Raw genomic sequence first — 15,339 nt, forward strand, 5'->3', positions numbered from 1 at the left:
TTTTTTTACTTTTTTCTAGTTAATATAATTTGTAATAAATAAAAAAACCCAAGCCAAACTTCTGTTAATGTTAAATTTATGCTTGTCTGTAAGTTATTACGCCATCTGTCGCAAAGCGCTGGAACTGTTATTTCAGTAGAACAGTTTACCATATAAACAAATTGTGGGGAAATGCTAAGGGGTAACTTGACAATAAGATCCACATCAAAGGGATCGACCGAGAGTAGAAATTTGTAATAATGTAAATTTGGCTTCAACGTAAATTAAATAAAAATACATTAAATTTTTTTTTGGCATCATCGTTTATTTTCTACGGAAACTGCAATATAAATAGCTGCACTTAATTTAGACATAGAGTTGAAATAAATTATATACACAAGCAAGATGTGAATAGTCTTTAAACTGAGACAATATGACAATCACAATGATTGGCTTAATAGTACTCCATTGCATTAGACTCTTAGCTTTATAGACCATTTGTTGACATTTGACACATAAACATACATAAATATAAATAATACAGTTAATATACTCTCCGTTGACAATAGGAAATGGGTTTAAGGATTTTAATAGCTACACTACTCGCTGACTTTAAGCAGCTCCATGGAACTCAGCGTCGTTTCAATTAACAAATTGTAGTCCAATTCATTTAGACTTGCTTTGGCTGTTAGCAGATCAAGGAATGAGTTCAACGGCGACAAAGTTTCCGCAGTGAGATCTATAAAAAGAAAAACCATCAAAATATGAGTAAAAAAAATAAAAAAGAAATTTATATGATATTTCAAACAAAGATGAGATCAGAAACAACCACAAGTGACGAACAGACACACAGAAAAACTGCTTACCAACCATAAGATTGGTCGAAGTAGACCACAGGATCACAAGATAGCAGAATCACGATCGCCATGAGGCAGATCGCTGCACACAAACAACGCGTAAGATGCTTAAAACGGCTGTGGTTAAAATAATAAGCAGAAAAACCAAAAGCAACGAATGACAAACGACCATTGTGGGTTTTCTCAGTGCTAATTTGATGCGTCCATCGGATGATGAAAATAATGGTGAAATGAAATCAAATGAAATGAAAATGAAGTGTAGCAATCCCTGACGCTTATAGCTTACCGCTTCTAGTGTGCATACGTGACTGCTGTGACACGCTACCGGAGCCTCGACGTTGTGGCTGTTCCTGGTGTTGACCCGACAATATATTCGCGGCGTGCTCTCGTCCTCGAATCATTAAACTATCCGGATGTTGCCAACACTTCAGCAAGCGTTGTGCCCGTTGCTTGGGCAGCGCCGAAAGCAATGATAATTTACGTTCAGTGCCCAGCGGCGAATCCTCAATATCTGCAAACCATAAGGATTAACAAGATTGTACATTCTAAGAATTGCAGTCGCCAACAAACCATAGACAATGCTCTTCATAACATCCACTTGCAGCTCAAAGACATGGTTCTCCACGTACTGCAGAAACATGTCGTAATCCAAAGCGCGATAGCCCAAATATGTGAAGAACGAGGAGAAGCCTTCAGGCAGCGGAAAAGCAATTGTTTCCACCGCCAAGCAATAGCGTTCCAGTATGAGAAAGAGCGAGTGCTGCTGATTGGCTGACATCTGATCACTACATATTCAACAGCGATTAGTAAACATTAATAGCGAAAAGGTAAAGCTTAAGCTTACATCAACTGAAAACCTCGCAGTGTCTCAAGTCGTGCATCCAAGCCTGCGGCGCGACAGACAAGAGAGCAAAGGGCACGTGACAATTCCAACTGAGCAGAGACAAACTGTGAGGCAACTGCATGTACATGAGCTGGAGCCTGTGAGCGCTCAAAGAATGTTTCCTTAAGCCAACGGAAGCCCGAGTGCGGCTTCGACGAGTGCTTAACTAGATGCACGCTCAACTCGCGCAAATACTGCAAACGAAAGGGAAAATGGATAATCACAAAAGACATGAATGAGAATTAGTTTACCCACCACAGAGATGACGTGTTCCTGCTTGCTGGCCGTGCAGCCCTCCTGCTCAATGAAGGGCAGCACCTCGTTGCTAAAGGGAAAGGCGCTCCCGCTGCTGTAGTCCCCAAATCCGCCACTGCCCGTATCCGGTGTCATGGGCGTGGTGCAAGGTGACAGCGCCTCTGGCTGATAACAGGCCAGACTGAAGATAAGTTTCTCTGTCACCTGCTCGGCGGTGAAACGCGGCTGCTCCTGTTTAGCGGATTCATTCAGTAGCTCCCACAGCCGAGTCCAAATGTCGGTGCGATATGGCGACAGTCGCTGCTGTGGTGACAACAGCATCATGCTCGTGTTGTGCAGCGCCTCATGCGACAGTCCTACGTTGATATCTGCCACACGTGCCTGAATGGGTCGTGTAGCAACAGCGGTGGTCAGCGGCAACAGGCGCAACAGTGGCTTTGCCTCCTCGGGCAAACCACGCACTGCGGCCGCATAGCTGCCGGCAATGAGCGCCTCCTTGAGCAACGCCACCGTGTCCAGCGAAAGAGGTCGCTCCAGAATACTGCTAAGCAGCTCGGCCAGCACATCCATGTCTGTGGAGTGTATCAGAAAGTAGTGTATAATGCTGATACGATTGTCCAGCGAGTTGTCATTGCGAAACGTATCTATGAGATGCGCCCTCGGCACATTGAGCGACACCAGATCCAAGGTGGCAGCGTCGTAAGCCAAAGCTCCCCACTTACGCAACGGCACCAGGTGAGTGACGTCGGGACTGCGCGTATTGACTGACGGGCACACAATGTGGCAGCACGGTTCGTGCTGCAAACCCACATCTAGTAGATGCACAAAGAATGCCGACGAAACCAGTAGATGATGGGCACCCTGCATTGCAAAAGTGGGACGCAACAAACGCGCCTTTTGCCAGGGCACGCCCGGCATGACGCAGTGCACCACGCAGCCGTGATGCAGCAGCGACACCGAGTAGGCGAAGTGTACGTCCTGCTGCTTCGAGGACTCCTGCATTTGCTGTGGCTGATAAAGGTAATAATGGCACACAAAGAACATGCCTGAGCTATCGGCCAGAATGATCAGATTCAGCGAACTGTCATGGACTCGCAATGGCACAGCATCATCGTCGTAGCGTGGCGCCTCCTCGCTGTCTCTGGTGGGCAGCTTAGGCAGGTTAAGTGGAATGTTGAGCTGCGAGAAAAAAAAACAAATACTTACTAATTACAATTAGTCAATGCAAACAATTCATTACAATTAAAATGAATGTGGAAGATATTTTTAACTCTAAAAGGAAGTATTTTGATACATTTTAATATTCCTAATGGCTTTTTTCTTCTCTTTTCATTAGTCTCTGACTGAGCATAAAATTATAAATCCTGGGTCTGTTTCAGACGATTCTCTAACTCGGTGCAACATTATCTTAATCTGAATTGTACAAAATGCATAATTAAAAACATGAAAGATTTGAAGCAAGGACTTATCATTGAGAGCTAGATGTAGTTCAGATATCAAATTTGGAGGTATAAATAAATAAATCTGGGTCGAGAAGAAAACCAAATGCTTTATGAACATCATCAGCATATGCAACGATTAATTTATGATAAATGGCTAAAGAGAATGTATAATTCTTATAAAACGTCCAAAGAGATTTACGCCTCCCCATCGATACTAACCACTGTTTCCGTTGGCTGCTTCTCGTTGAATTGGAATGCAGATAGTGTTGGACTTAAAGCAGGAGCCGCCTGCTCGCCACTCTGCTCCCGCTCGTCTAGCAAGCTCAGGCTGACCGCCTTGGGCTTCAGGTGTATGTAGTACAATGCCTGACACTCAGCATCCCATTGGGCCCAGCTGAAGTTCTTAGCCAGCGTTTCATGCGTCAGGATACTGGTATCCAAGTGCCAGGCGCTGCCTTCGACACTGCCCGTTTGTGTAGTTGTTGAGCTCTGCTTGACTGTGCAGCTGTACTGTTTGATGGCTGCAATGCAGTACATTGTTAGTCAGATTCGGAAGAGTTTTTCTAGAATACCTACAGTCCTCGTGGGTGAGCACTAGCAGCTTGTCCTGCCAACACGTGCGTGTTGCACTCTCCACACGCCACAGAAACTGTGTCATGATTTGTCGTGACGATGGCTCCGCACTTAGAGGTATTGGCGTGCCGCCCTCACTGCTACGCACCTCCACAACGAAGGCCTCATAAAGTTGCGACGATGACTTGACCACAAACGACAACAAAGTGATGCTGCTGTTAATGCTCGCCTGGATTATTTCCACGCAACCTGGCAGCGTTCTTAGCACGCGCAGTTGCTTCTTCGTAGCGTGAAAGTGACCTATGCAGGTTTCTCGCTTGTCGGGTTCATCCAGGAATTCGAATATCCACGAAGTCAGCAACGAACCATCCTGCTCCTGGCCTAAAATACGCCATTCGTTGGCCTTTTCTGCACAACACAAACTTCAAGTTTATTTTAGTTCTCTCTCTAGACCTGAAGTACTTGCCCTTGAAGCCGTGGGCGGCGAGTAGACCGCAGAAGTTAGCAGCCAAGTTCTCCTGGCGCAGCATGTTAAGTTTAATTTAAACAATTTAAAAACAATCCTACCGTTGCTGCATCGCAAGTGCAACACAGCGTTCGATAAATCAATAAATATCACAATCACATTGGCAACGCGACTAACAGCTGTTAAAAATACCGACATGTCCCAAGCTATCGATATAAATTATCGTACTAATTTGCAGGCACTTATCGATATAATTTCAATTGTGGTTATCTTTTATGGCGATAGAGGGCGCCAGATGCAGGTATCGATAGCTTTACTCAACCGGTCTTTTTTTACATTAACCGCCATAGGTTTAACGTTTAACGATAAAGTATTTACCTATCAACCTTCGTCCTAACTAAATTTGTACGACAATAGAATTTCGGTTATAGACAGAATTCTGGTACAAGAGCACTCCAATATAAAGAAAAAATTTGGATAGCATCTGGAATTTTTACAATTCATAGATACATCGGTAGGTGCTTGAAATAAGCCGCCTTTTTATGCGCCATTCAAAATATACCAATATACCACATCAACTGACGATGTGTCCCCAATCGAAGTTATCGATACCGCTAACACATGATAAAAGCACCGTTAAAGTTCTTAAAAGACCATAAAACTGTAAATAATAAAGTGAAAAGAACATGCCAAGTGAAATAATTACATTGCAATTAGGCCAATGCGGCAACCAGAGTAAGCAATACATTTTACATTTTAAGCTAATGACAACAAGTTATCCAACAATCCATGCAGTTGGCTTCGAGTTTTGGAAGCGCCTTTGCCTAGAACATGGCATTTCCCCCGAAGGCGTTCTCGAGGACTTTGCTGCCGATGGCCACGATCACAAGGATATTTTTTTCTATCAGGCAGACGACAATCATTATATACCACGTGCTGTTCTAATTGATTTGGAGCCTCGCGTCATTCACAACATTATGAGCTCACCCTATGCCAAGGTAAGCTTAATCGATACCCACATCCATACATCGACTATAAAAATGCAGAGATTAATTTTCGAATGCAGCTCTACAATCCGGAGAATGTTTATTTGTCGAAGCATGGCGGCGGCGCTGGCAACAACTGGGCATCTGGGTTTAGCCAAGGCGAAAAGGTCCAAGAGGAAGTCTTTGATATTTTGGATCGCGAGGCCGATGGCAGTGACTCTCTGGAAGGCTTTGTGCTTTGTCATTCCATAGCGGGAGGCACTGGCTCAGGCATGGGATCGTATCTGCTGGAAAGATTGTCAGATCGCTTTCCCAAGAAGCTGATACAAACGTATAGCGTGTTTCCCAATCAGGATGAGATCAGCGACGTTGTTGTGCAGCCCTATAACTCGATACTGACGCTAAAGCGGCTCACCAAGTGCGCCGACAGTGTTGTTGTGTTGGACAACACAGCTTTGAATCGGATTGCCACCGAGCGGCTTCACATACAAACTCCCACATTCACACAGATCAACAATCTGGTGTCCACGATCATGAGTGTGAGCACCAGCACCTTACGTTATCCTTCGTATATGAATAACAATCTTATTGGACTGACGGCACCTTTGATTCCCACTCCACAACTACACTTTCTGATGACAGGCTACACCCCATTAATCACTGATCACGAGGTGAGTTTCAAGACGCCGAGAAAATTCAATGCTAGGCTTATTGCTTTTCAATTTAAATCTAGACAAAAACAAATGTGCGCAAGACAACAGTTCTGGACGTTATGCGTCGCCTGCTGCAGCCAAAGAACATGATGGTGTCTTCCACAGCCGACAAGAGTCACTGCTACATCTCCATTCTTAACATAATACAGGGCGAGGTGGATCCCACCCAAGTGCACAAGTCACTGCAACGCATTAGGGAGCGAAAGCTGGCACAGTTTATTCCCTGGGCTCCGGCTAGCATCCAGGTGGCATTGTCAAGAAGTTCACCCTATGTGCAGTCGGCGCACAAAGTGTCTGGTCTGATGATGGCTAATAACACGGGCATCAGTGCTCTCTTCAATCGTGCTCTTCTCCAGTACGACAAGCTGAGAAAGCGCAATGCATTTCTTGAACAATTCAGGCGAGAGGCCATCTTCCAGGATGATCTAAACGAACTGGATTTGGCCCGCGATACTGTTGACAGCCTAATACAGGAATACGTGGCTGCTACCAAAATGGACTACAGAAACTGGAGTCCCGTTGCCAACGGTGCGAAGCCATAAAAATTCTAGTAGGCTGTGCCTGCTTCTTTATAAATTAGTAGCCTTCCAATTATTTTTAACTTTTAGCTGTATGTGCACACATTTCGGATCTTGGTAAGTTTTTACACTCCTATGAATATGGAATCATCCTTAATGGCATTTCTCATCGCACTTTAGGCCTACTGCCATTCAAAATGTCCCTCAAGGGATTCACAACTTTCGTAAAGCGTTATCTCTATTGTGGAGTCCGTCGAACCATCGAGATTTATGGATTTTTACTTGGCGTGCAAATCTAATATTGAAATCGGCTTGAAGCCATTGCAAATATAAACATGTTTTTAAAATGCGGCCAATAAATTTGGCGATAAAATGAAAACACTAAAAACATTCCCATGTACAACAAAAAAGAACTTTAAAGTTAAAGATAAAATGCATATCTACTGGTTAGCAACAATAAATGAAAATAAATAAATTATTAAAATAAAAGTAATATTAATTTTCCTAACTGATTACATTTAAGTAGGCTTTGAAAACATTTTTCGCGAACCTCAGTTCTTTATCATATCCGTAAATTCATTCCAGGCCTTAAATTTGTGTAGTTCACACAGTGTTCAAAAAGTTTACATTATTATTTTGTTTTCTTTTTTCAAATTGTATCATTTCGAATTTTTGGATTTGGCGCTTTTTTCGTCGAATTAGGTATTTAAACTGAAGAAAGCAAATTGTATCAATTTTTTATTACTTAAACCAACGTAAGTCGATTACCGCTTTTTGATCATTCTTTCCTAAGTCGAAATTTTTCAAGAATATGTGTTGCGGACCTGCTGGTTGTTGCCCATCCTGTGGACCTCCTTGTGGCGGACCTTATTGCAAGCCGTGCTGTGTTGAAATGTGTTTTTCACCGTGTACACCTGCTTATTTGCAATGCTCTTATTGCTGTGGGTGTTGAGAGAAAAGAATATCATTGATAATTCGTCAAAAAAATTTTCAATGAGGAGAAATGAGTATTTTAATAACTTAACGATAACAAAATAATAATGTAAAACCAAAAAAAAAAAACAACCATATCAGTGTTCCTTCTATTTTTGTTTTGATCTGATATCTGATGCGATTTTTTAATTTAGGCATTTGACACAATAAGTAGAATAAAAAGTATATGAATATATCCACACACACTTGTTTTTAACAAATACATTAATAATAATATCGAGAATAGAAAGTCAATGCAATTAAGAATTAATGGCTTTTGTAAACAATTTAAAATTAAATTTAATTGACAGACAATTAAAAAGGTTGATATTGTAGTGGGTGAAAAACATTTTTACATATCACTCAAAAATAATCGATTTATTTAGCAGAAGATGTGAACTCAAAGGCAATCTAATAAAAGTGAAGTGATCCGTAAGTTATTTCGTGGTTATTCCATGGCGTACATTGCGTCCTATCATTATAATTGGCCGATCCATTACAACACTCACATAAATCATAACTAAAATATGATTTATAATTCAAATTATAAGGTTCTTTAAATTAAATATTAATCTACAAATGTATGGAGATGTGATTCGCTTTAATTACTATTGATTAACTTTAGTAGTTGGTTTATATTTTTGCTCAATATAATTTATTTAACGCTCAAATTAATGCTACATATTTCACAAATATTTTTTCATAACCTTCCACAATAGTATTCGACTTAGCAATTTCATCATATTTGTAATGAATGTACATACATACATATATGCAATAATTTGATCCACTATTTAAATTTTTACTAAACGTCAAACGAAACGATATGCGTATTTTCTATATGATTTCATTTCCTTTGTTTATTTTTTGGAAAATAACATTTTAAATTTATTTATAACGTGTGTTGCATTTAGAATGCAAGTTTCCATTCCAATGTAAATATTTTTGTAACTTTTTATATCGTTATATATGGATATTTCGAGTACCATCGCAAAAATGCTGCGGCTCTTAGCAAATTTGATTTTTCATCGTAATATATATATATAAGTATATTTTTAAAAAGTGCTCATGTAAATACATAGTTAGAAAAGTCCAGTGTATAAAAAGACAAATGATCAAATATAGCCAGTTTGAAAAGCAAAATAGGAATAAGAACATATCCAAAAAAAAAAACGGTTAAAATTTCAGTGAAAATTGATTAGCTCTGAAAAATGTGCACTATGTTAAATACTCGTATAACTTTAAAATCCGCTAATTGTAAGGTACCAAGTTTGGGATATTTTATGAGAATACCAGCTAGGTATTCCCCGCATTTTATCTATTTTTAAATTAAGCTCCAAAATAAACTATTTCCAAATGTATTTATGTAGATCTTTAAATTTTCTAAGATTTTTCGGGTTTATTTAATTTGCACATTTTAATGGTCAGTCAGTTAGCCCAATCAAATTTTTAATTTTTGGAAGAATTTAAAAAATAGTAGGGCAAACGTATTTGAGTGTTTAATGGTAGTCTACTAGTGCCAATTTGAAGATATGAACTCTGATTATGTAGAATTTCATGATGTATCTTAAGGTATTATTTTAATAATGCTATCTAGAATGTCGCTTACATACATTATTTCGAAACTATGGCAGCTCAAACCCAGTTTAAACTAAAATTTTGTTTTAGACGTCTATGAACTTAATCATTCATTGTTAAAAATAAACAACAACATAACTGTTTCTGTAAAAAATATTAACAAAACATATAAGAAAATAGAATGCATTTAAAATATATTATTTATTTATATAAATATATATTTAGTATATATATGTGAATTATGTAAATTTGCATTGATTTATTTAGTATTTAATAGAAATGTGTTTTGAATTAACTTGAAGTTTATTTTCGTTAAATTATTATTATAATTTAAGTATAATACATTTTGTACAAATTTAAAATTAAATTAATAAAATTGATATACGTAAATAAAAAATGACCCAGAAAACATTGGTCATAGACATCAAGTGCGTCTACTCGCGTATGATAAGTTGGGTAGTACACATATCATCAACATATACTAGTAGTGTGAATAAGAATTTAGCTTGGGATTGATCAACAAGTTGTGGAAGTCTGCATTCAAATATCTGGTAGTCATCTAAGTTATGTACATAGTATCTAAATAGTCCGAAATCATAGGATAGGCATGTGCATACTTATTATTATTAGATACTGTAACGTAGAAGTGCACTCGTTGTTGTAGTAGTAAGTAATCTGTGTTGCTAAAGGTGGTCTGGCGGGTAACTCGGTAGCTTGGTCAAAATTTGGGGTGCTGCTTGTGGCAATTGGCAAGCAGTTGATACATTCAGTACGTGTGTGCAAGCAGTGCAAGTCCTATATTAATGCGTGCGCCTGTGTGAGTGAGTGGCTGTGTATGTTTGCTTAGTTAACTTGTTTCTTGTTAATGCATTATCGTTTCACATATGTATATGTATATATTTATCTATGCATGTTCGTATGTATATATAATTCAACACTTTATGTTTGCGTTAAGTATCCGGAATCATTCTGTATATATAGTATGTAAATATATATATTTATGTAGGTATCTTTAATCTAACTATCCATCTCTGCCTTGGCCGCCCCATTATTCTAAGTTACGTTTTTCAAGTGAACCACACTTTGGACCGCCCTTTCCCTGCCCCCCATCCCACAGTCCCTCGATCCCACAGCCCGGCGCCCAGCTAAACATTGGGTTAGCCTACAGCTGCACCTGGAATGTTTGCGCTGGCGCCTTGGGCGGTGAGATAAACGGATTCGTGCTGTGCCTGTTACTGTTGCCGGTTCCAATTCCGGGTAGATCGGGTGACATCTTCTTAGCAGCCGCTACATTGGCCGCCCACTCGGCATCGAAAGGATCGGGATCGCCAGTTCCAGCAGCTGTGGCGCTCGCTGCCATCGTCTGGGCACGTCCCATATTGCCCAGATAACTGGGCCTCTTGGGTGCGACAGCGGGTGAGGTGCTGCGCACCACCTGGCCCAACCACTGTTCGGCATTGGGCAGCTCGGAGGACTCGACCACACCCGATTCGGAGCGTGTAGGCGATTGTACGGGCGGCATGCTGGTGACACGAGGCGTCACCTGAGCGGTGGGCGTGCCACTTCCGCTGCCACTGCCACTGGCACTGTTGTTGAACGAGATTGCGGCCACCTGCTGCTGCTTCTCGGCGGCAATGATGTTCTGGTTGATGCTGCGGTTGTTGTTGAAGTTCAGATCATCGCCGGCCAGCAGTGTGTCGGTCTGAGTGAGCAGTGAGAGACCCTGGCTGAGCTCCTGGCACAACTGACTAACTGTGTCGGCAGCCATAATGGCAGCCGCATCACCCGACTTGGCGGGAGACACCTCGGCAATGGGCGAGACGCTGCGCAGCGGAGTGTGCAGAGAGTGTGCATTCGGATTGCCGGCAGCAGCGGCCAGAAAGGCCTTCTGCCTATCCGCATTGGACGGAAGATCGTTGACGCGCAGCGACATCTGCCGCTTGAACGGTGACTGACTGCCAATCGTGCTCAGTCGGAAGGAGCTCTGGCGCTCCAGCATATTGGGCGTAGCATGTGGCCTCTCGATAGCAAACGGATTGAACGGCTTCACAGTGGCAGCAGGCGGACCGCCGCTCAATGCTGGACCATCGACGCAACGCTCATTGCTGCCCACGGTGGCAATGGCCAATCGCTCGGTGAGCGACTGCTGCCGGAACGAACCGGTGCGCGTAAAGGTCGAGTTCTTTGTGTCAAAGGTCATTGTGACGCCGCATTCCTTGTCGCGACGTTGCTTGCGCTCCAGACAAACCGCAAATGCACATCCCACGGCATGTGACAACCTTTCGCCGGAGTCCTTGCAGGCAAGGAAGCCGTGACACATCCAACGGCGCGTGGTGCCATCGCGACAAATGTAGCTGAAGCCACGCTCGTGATTGCGGTCGGGCGCACAGAAGCTCACCTTCTCGATGGTCTGGTCCACGATGAGGCCCTTTGTCTCATCGTCGACAACGCGCAGTCCATCACCGCTGACATGAAGCAAACCTCGCACCGGACGACGACGGGATTGCTGGAGAAAGAAAGCGAAAGCGGATTAGAGAGCCAAGCGTTAAGAAATGAGCTATGAGCATGTCCTTACCCTCAGCACTTTAAGGGCCTCCTCACAGACCTGCATGCCGCGCGATTCAAAGACCTCAACGCAACCCAGATACTTGACCGAGAAGGAGCAGGTTGCCGAACGCACTGCTTCCTCATCGGCCTGCCATTGATGGGGCTTCGAGGACTCTGGCACACGATCCTTTCGGCGACGAAACGAGTCCCGAAACGAGCGTCGCAGGCGATCCATTTTCTTGGGTGACTTTTTGCTAAACCGAAACGATGCCGATTTCTGTGGGTGGTAAACGATTATGTTAATTACATTGTTGGCAAGGACTGAACAAAGGAGGTCAGTAGAAGGAAAGAGAAACAAGTGCTCGGCGGCTTGGCGATCAACCCTCGTTCGAAAACCTACCCCATTCTTAACATCGCCGAATTTTCCGCGTGTGAAGCCGCGCTCCAGTGGTTCGTGCGTGTGTGACGATGAATTTCCCATGGCTGTGGTCTGTACGCTCTTTCACTCGCTCTGTCGTTCTATCCGGTTTGGCCCTGGCGTGAGTAAAACGCGGCCAATAACCGTTACAGTTTAAAATTGAACAGCAGAGCGTTGCCAGATGTTGCAACAACTGACAGTTTCTATTCCTTGCGTTGCCAGATGTTCAGAGTGCTGACCAACTGCTTGCAGTTTGCTCTTGATCTTCCTTGCAACTATTATTACTTCTGATGATAGTTGCTGTTATTTTATTGTATTGTATCGTAGTCTTTATGATATTTTATTTTATTGATCGATTTATTGGCTTGTTGAGCGCGCGCAAATTGATTTGTTCATTGAATTTGAGTTATGGTTTTTGATTAAATTAATTGATGACTTGCTGCTGCTTCTGCTGCTATTGATGTGGATGTCGTAGTCGTTGCCTGTCTCCACATGCGATCTGCAAAGCGAGTGAGGACGGTTAGCTGGTTGTGGGGGCTGCTTCGGTGTGTTATCTAATAACAATCGGGCAACCGTTTGACGTTTCTGATATGCAACACGCACTCGTTCACACACTTACACTCTACTCAAAAAACACACTCATTGATTACCATTCGAATGAGTCAGCTCAGCGACTAGGCTTCTTATCGTGAAGTTACGCCCCCCACACACTAACACTTTAGCCTAACCCAAATTCTCTATCGAAATCAATCCATAATTGCTGAAGATATCTCTTTAGTATTCCGATAGGCAACCTAACTAGACAAATCTTTAGCGCTACTGTGGGCTAAGAAACCTAACTACCTTCGAGTACTTACAATCATCGACTAAGGAATATTCTCATAATTAGCTTATCGTAGTGTGCGGTCGCCTGTCTCACGTAATTGTTTACACACATTTAATTATATATATATAGTATAATTTTTTTTATATTTTGTTTCGTACTTTTAATTTATTTATTTCTCCTGCCTTAGGTTTTTCTCATTTTTTGTTTATTTATACTTTGTGGGGCTTTTGTTTTCTTTGCGCTGCGGCGACATGCGCTGACGTTTTTGTGACTTTATCACATGCCTCATATTGCGGTAAACTTTACCCACGACTGCGGCTATATGTTCTGTGCTGTGTGTGCTTTAATTTATAAGTGACTACAATACAAGTACACTCTCAAACGCACCCTCATTCGAACCCAAGTTAGTAAGAGCAACAATCCGTCTGGGTAAATGAAGCGCCTCCTTTGATCTCATTTTTACAGAGTTGCAGTTGAGCTGCGACAACCGATTTAAAAAGTAAACGATCCAAGGTGTATACTTGAACAACAAGAACCAATCTTAAGAATCAAAGCATACCTACACAATCAGAAAGTAACTCGGAATAAAAGTTCGCAAATTGTTACAATAATGATCTATTTATCTTGAGATGGACACTTACATATTTCTATTTAAAGTAAATACTAAAATTACTTCTTTAAGACCAATAATTGCATAAATAAAAACCCTAAAACTTTTTCACAGTAGGAAATCTGCATTCATTTACAAACTTTTACAATCGCATTCATAAACAACTTTAATACACAGTAGATACGTCTTATCGGACATACATTTATTATCGCCCAAAGTGTTTGCTCCCACCACTGCAGAGTGGTGCAATGCCTGATTTGTGGTTGTGATGGTGGTGGTTCAATTCCACGAAAACACCCAGTTTACACTGCAGTTTTACACGTTTCACCAAAGCTCTGACGTAGCAACGCCCATTAGCTCAGGGCCGTTAATTGACCCGGCCAACAGGCTGTTGGCTATTTAAACCGAGTTTGTTTAGCCTGAGCACGTATACCAGACACCGCAATCTACCATATGTATTTGTCTATTTTGTTGCTTTTGAGTTTTGAGTTTTGAGCGCACTGAATCTGAGTTCAACGCCATCAACAAAACATAAAGTGAGAGAGTAAAAAGTATCTGACGAATGCGGTTGCAGTTTTAAGCTGGCCAGAATGCTTAAGCCGCTTTCTTCTTGGATTTGGTGCTTGCAACCACATAACTGTAAATATTACAAAACAGGTTTTCAACCTTTATTTACTGCTGCTGGCCATTCCGAGGTGGCTTTAGCGTTGGCGTTTGTCGCTTCTACAAGGGCATTCGACAATTTGGTTTCTACACGCGATTAGCTGGCCTGAGTGGGCCAATGCCTCTTGATTCCGTTCTCCGTTCTCCGCTGATGCTGTTTGACTGCATTTTCATTTTTGGTTTGAGAGAACTTTGTTACTCTTTTTTTTGGAGGCAAGGCGTGTCGCAAAGGGTCAGTTGGCTAATCACAATTTTGTGGGTCCACAGAGTGACTTTTCTCCTCTCCTGCAAATGTGGGTCATACACAATGTATTTCTCTTTTCGTGTGAGATAAAAATCTAACTTTTAAAAGAACTTGTTGCTTATCAATGGACACTTGAACTGAGCCATGATCTCAGCATGTAATAAATCATTGCCACGATCACGATCACAGCTTTAGCTGGAACTGTAACTTCCAGAAAAAATAACATCCCAAAACACTCCATGGGTTCCAAAAACAACACTATTTGGACAAGTCTTCGAGACAAGTTTGAGTTCAACTGTAAAATGGGAAAATCCCAAAAAATCGCATTTATCTCGCATGATTCATTGATCGAGAGCACAAACCCGTTGCACGTTTTTTGAAATTGAGAAAATGCCTATTAAGTCACGCATTAAAAGTAAATATGATATCATGAGTGACAACAATTGGGCCCAAAGCATAGCAGAGCCGGGTAAAGCGTACCGGAAGGGTTCATTCAACCAATAAGCCAAACACGAAACAGGTTCCATTCGACCAAGAGAAAAATCAAAATACGAATCGGATAGTGTACCCGAGTTGCACGCTCACAGTCTTAGATACAGATACGGATACGGATACAGCTACAACTGGGCACCACACATGGATATTTATGTACAAATATGTACATAGTATACTAAATATTGTATTGTAGATAGAGCGACAGCGGACGTTGATAAAGCCCATGTTGACTTAATCAATTCGTAAACTCGTAATTTCTTTATATTTACCCGATTCGTTAATTAATCTGAACCCCATCAGTCGCATACAGTACG

At 41.7% G+C, this 15,339-nt stretch overlaps 4 protein-coding genes across 10 annotated transcripts in view; 2 read left to right on the plus strand and 2 right to left on the minus strand.

Moving 5' to 3' along the window:
- Positions 1-289: 289 nt before the first annotated feature.
- On the minus strand, positions 290-4,610 carry LOC133835047 (protein pigeon). The gene is made up of 8 exons (XM_062264909.1): positions 4,456-4,610; positions 3,993-4,397; positions 3,636-3,937; positions 1,975-3,153; positions 1,681-1,913; positions 1,407-1,621; positions 1,123-1,347; positions 290-718 (listed from the first exon to the last, which is right to left on the minus strand). The coding sequence occupies exons 1-8, from the start codon at positions 4,517-4,519 to the stop codon at positions 579-581; spliced, it is 2,763 nt and encodes a 920-aa protein (XP_062120893.1). The 5' UTR covers positions 4,520-4,610; the 3' UTR covers positions 290-578.
- Positions 4,611-5,049: 439 nt separating this feature from the next.
- On the plus strand, positions 5,050-7,161 carry LOC133835018 (tubulin gamma-2 chain). Its single transcript, XM_062264868.1, has 6 exons — positions 5,050-5,190; positions 5,251-5,453; positions 5,522-6,112; positions 6,175-6,709; positions 6,774-6,789; positions 6,853-7,161. Exons 1-4 carry the CDS (start codon positions 5,142-5,144, stop codon positions 6,694-6,696), a joined length of 1,365 nt encoding a protein of 454 aa, XP_062120852.1. The 5' UTR covers positions 5,050-5,141; the 3' UTR covers positions 6,697-6,709; positions 6,774-6,789; positions 6,853-7,161.
- An 84-nt stretch (positions 7,162-7,245) lies between these two features.
- Positions 7,246-15,339, plus strand: part of LOC133835046 (male-specific sperm protein Mst84Dd) — an 80,585-nt gene continuing 72,491 nt past the window's right edge. For 2 of the 5 annotated variants that reach the window (XM_062264905.1, XM_062264907.1), the window contains exons 1-2: positions 7,246-7,427; positions 7,481-7,649. In XM_062264905.1, coding sequence (XP_062120889.1) covers positions 7,484-7,624 — 141 coding nt within the window. In that variant the 5' untranslated portion in view covers positions 7,246-7,427; positions 7,481-7,483 and the 3' untranslated portion in view covers positions 7,625-7,649. The other 3 variants (XM_062264904.1, XM_062264906.1, XM_062264908.1) reach the window with 3 other exon arrangements.
- LOC133835188 (protein numb) overlaps positions 8,489-15,339 on the minus strand; it is a 28,051-nt gene continuing 21,200 nt past the window's right edge. For 2 of the 3 annotated variants that reach the window (XM_062265121.1, XM_062265113.1), the window contains exons 3-4: positions 11,798-12,046; positions 8,489-11,728 (exon numbers count right to left, since the gene is read on the minus strand). In XM_062265121.1, the coding sequence (XP_062121105.1) occupies positions 10,385-11,728; positions 11,798-12,004 (1,551 nt within the window). In that variant the 5' untranslated portion in view covers positions 12,005-12,046 and the 3' untranslated portion in view covers positions 8,489-10,384. Of the gene's footprint in view, positions 11,729-11,797; positions 12,047-12,169; positions 12,687-15,339 lie in introns of all 3 variants that reach the window. The other variant, XM_062265104.1, reaches the window with a different exon arrangement.

The sequence above is a fragment of the Drosophila sulfurigaster genome, chromosome 2L, assembly GCF_023558435.1.
Source record: "Drosophila sulfurigaster albostrigata strain 15112-1811.04 chromosome 2L, ASM2355843v2, whole genome shotgun sequence".
NCBI lineage: Eukaryota > Metazoa > Arthropoda > Insecta > Diptera > Drosophilidae > Drosophila > Drosophila sulfurigaster.

Coding starts and splice junctions, on each gene's coding strand:
- LOC133835047 (XM_062264909.1), bottom strand. CDS start 4,519: ATGCTGCGCCAGGAGAACTTGGCTGCTAACTTCTGCGGTCTACTCGCC. Junction 3,938..3,992: donor AGTGCTCACCCACGAGGACT/GTAGGTATTCTA, acceptor ACTGCATTGCAG/CCATCAAACAGTACAGCTGC. Junction 1,914..1,974: donor AGGAACACGTCATCTCTGTG/GTGGGTAAACTA, acceptor TTTCGTTTGCAG/TATTTGCGCGAGTTGAGCGT.
- LOC133835018 (XM_062264868.1), top strand. CDS start 5,142: ATGCCAAGTGAAATAATTACATTGCAATTAGGCCAATGCGGCAACCAG. Junction 5,191..5,250: donor AGGCCAATGCGGCAACCAGA/GTAAGCAATACA, acceptor CAATCCATGCAG/TTGGCTTCGAGTTTTGGAAG. Junction 6,113..6,174: donor CATTAATCACTGATCACGAG/GTGAGTTTCAAG, acceptor ATTTAAATCTAG/ACAAAAACAAATGTGCGCAA.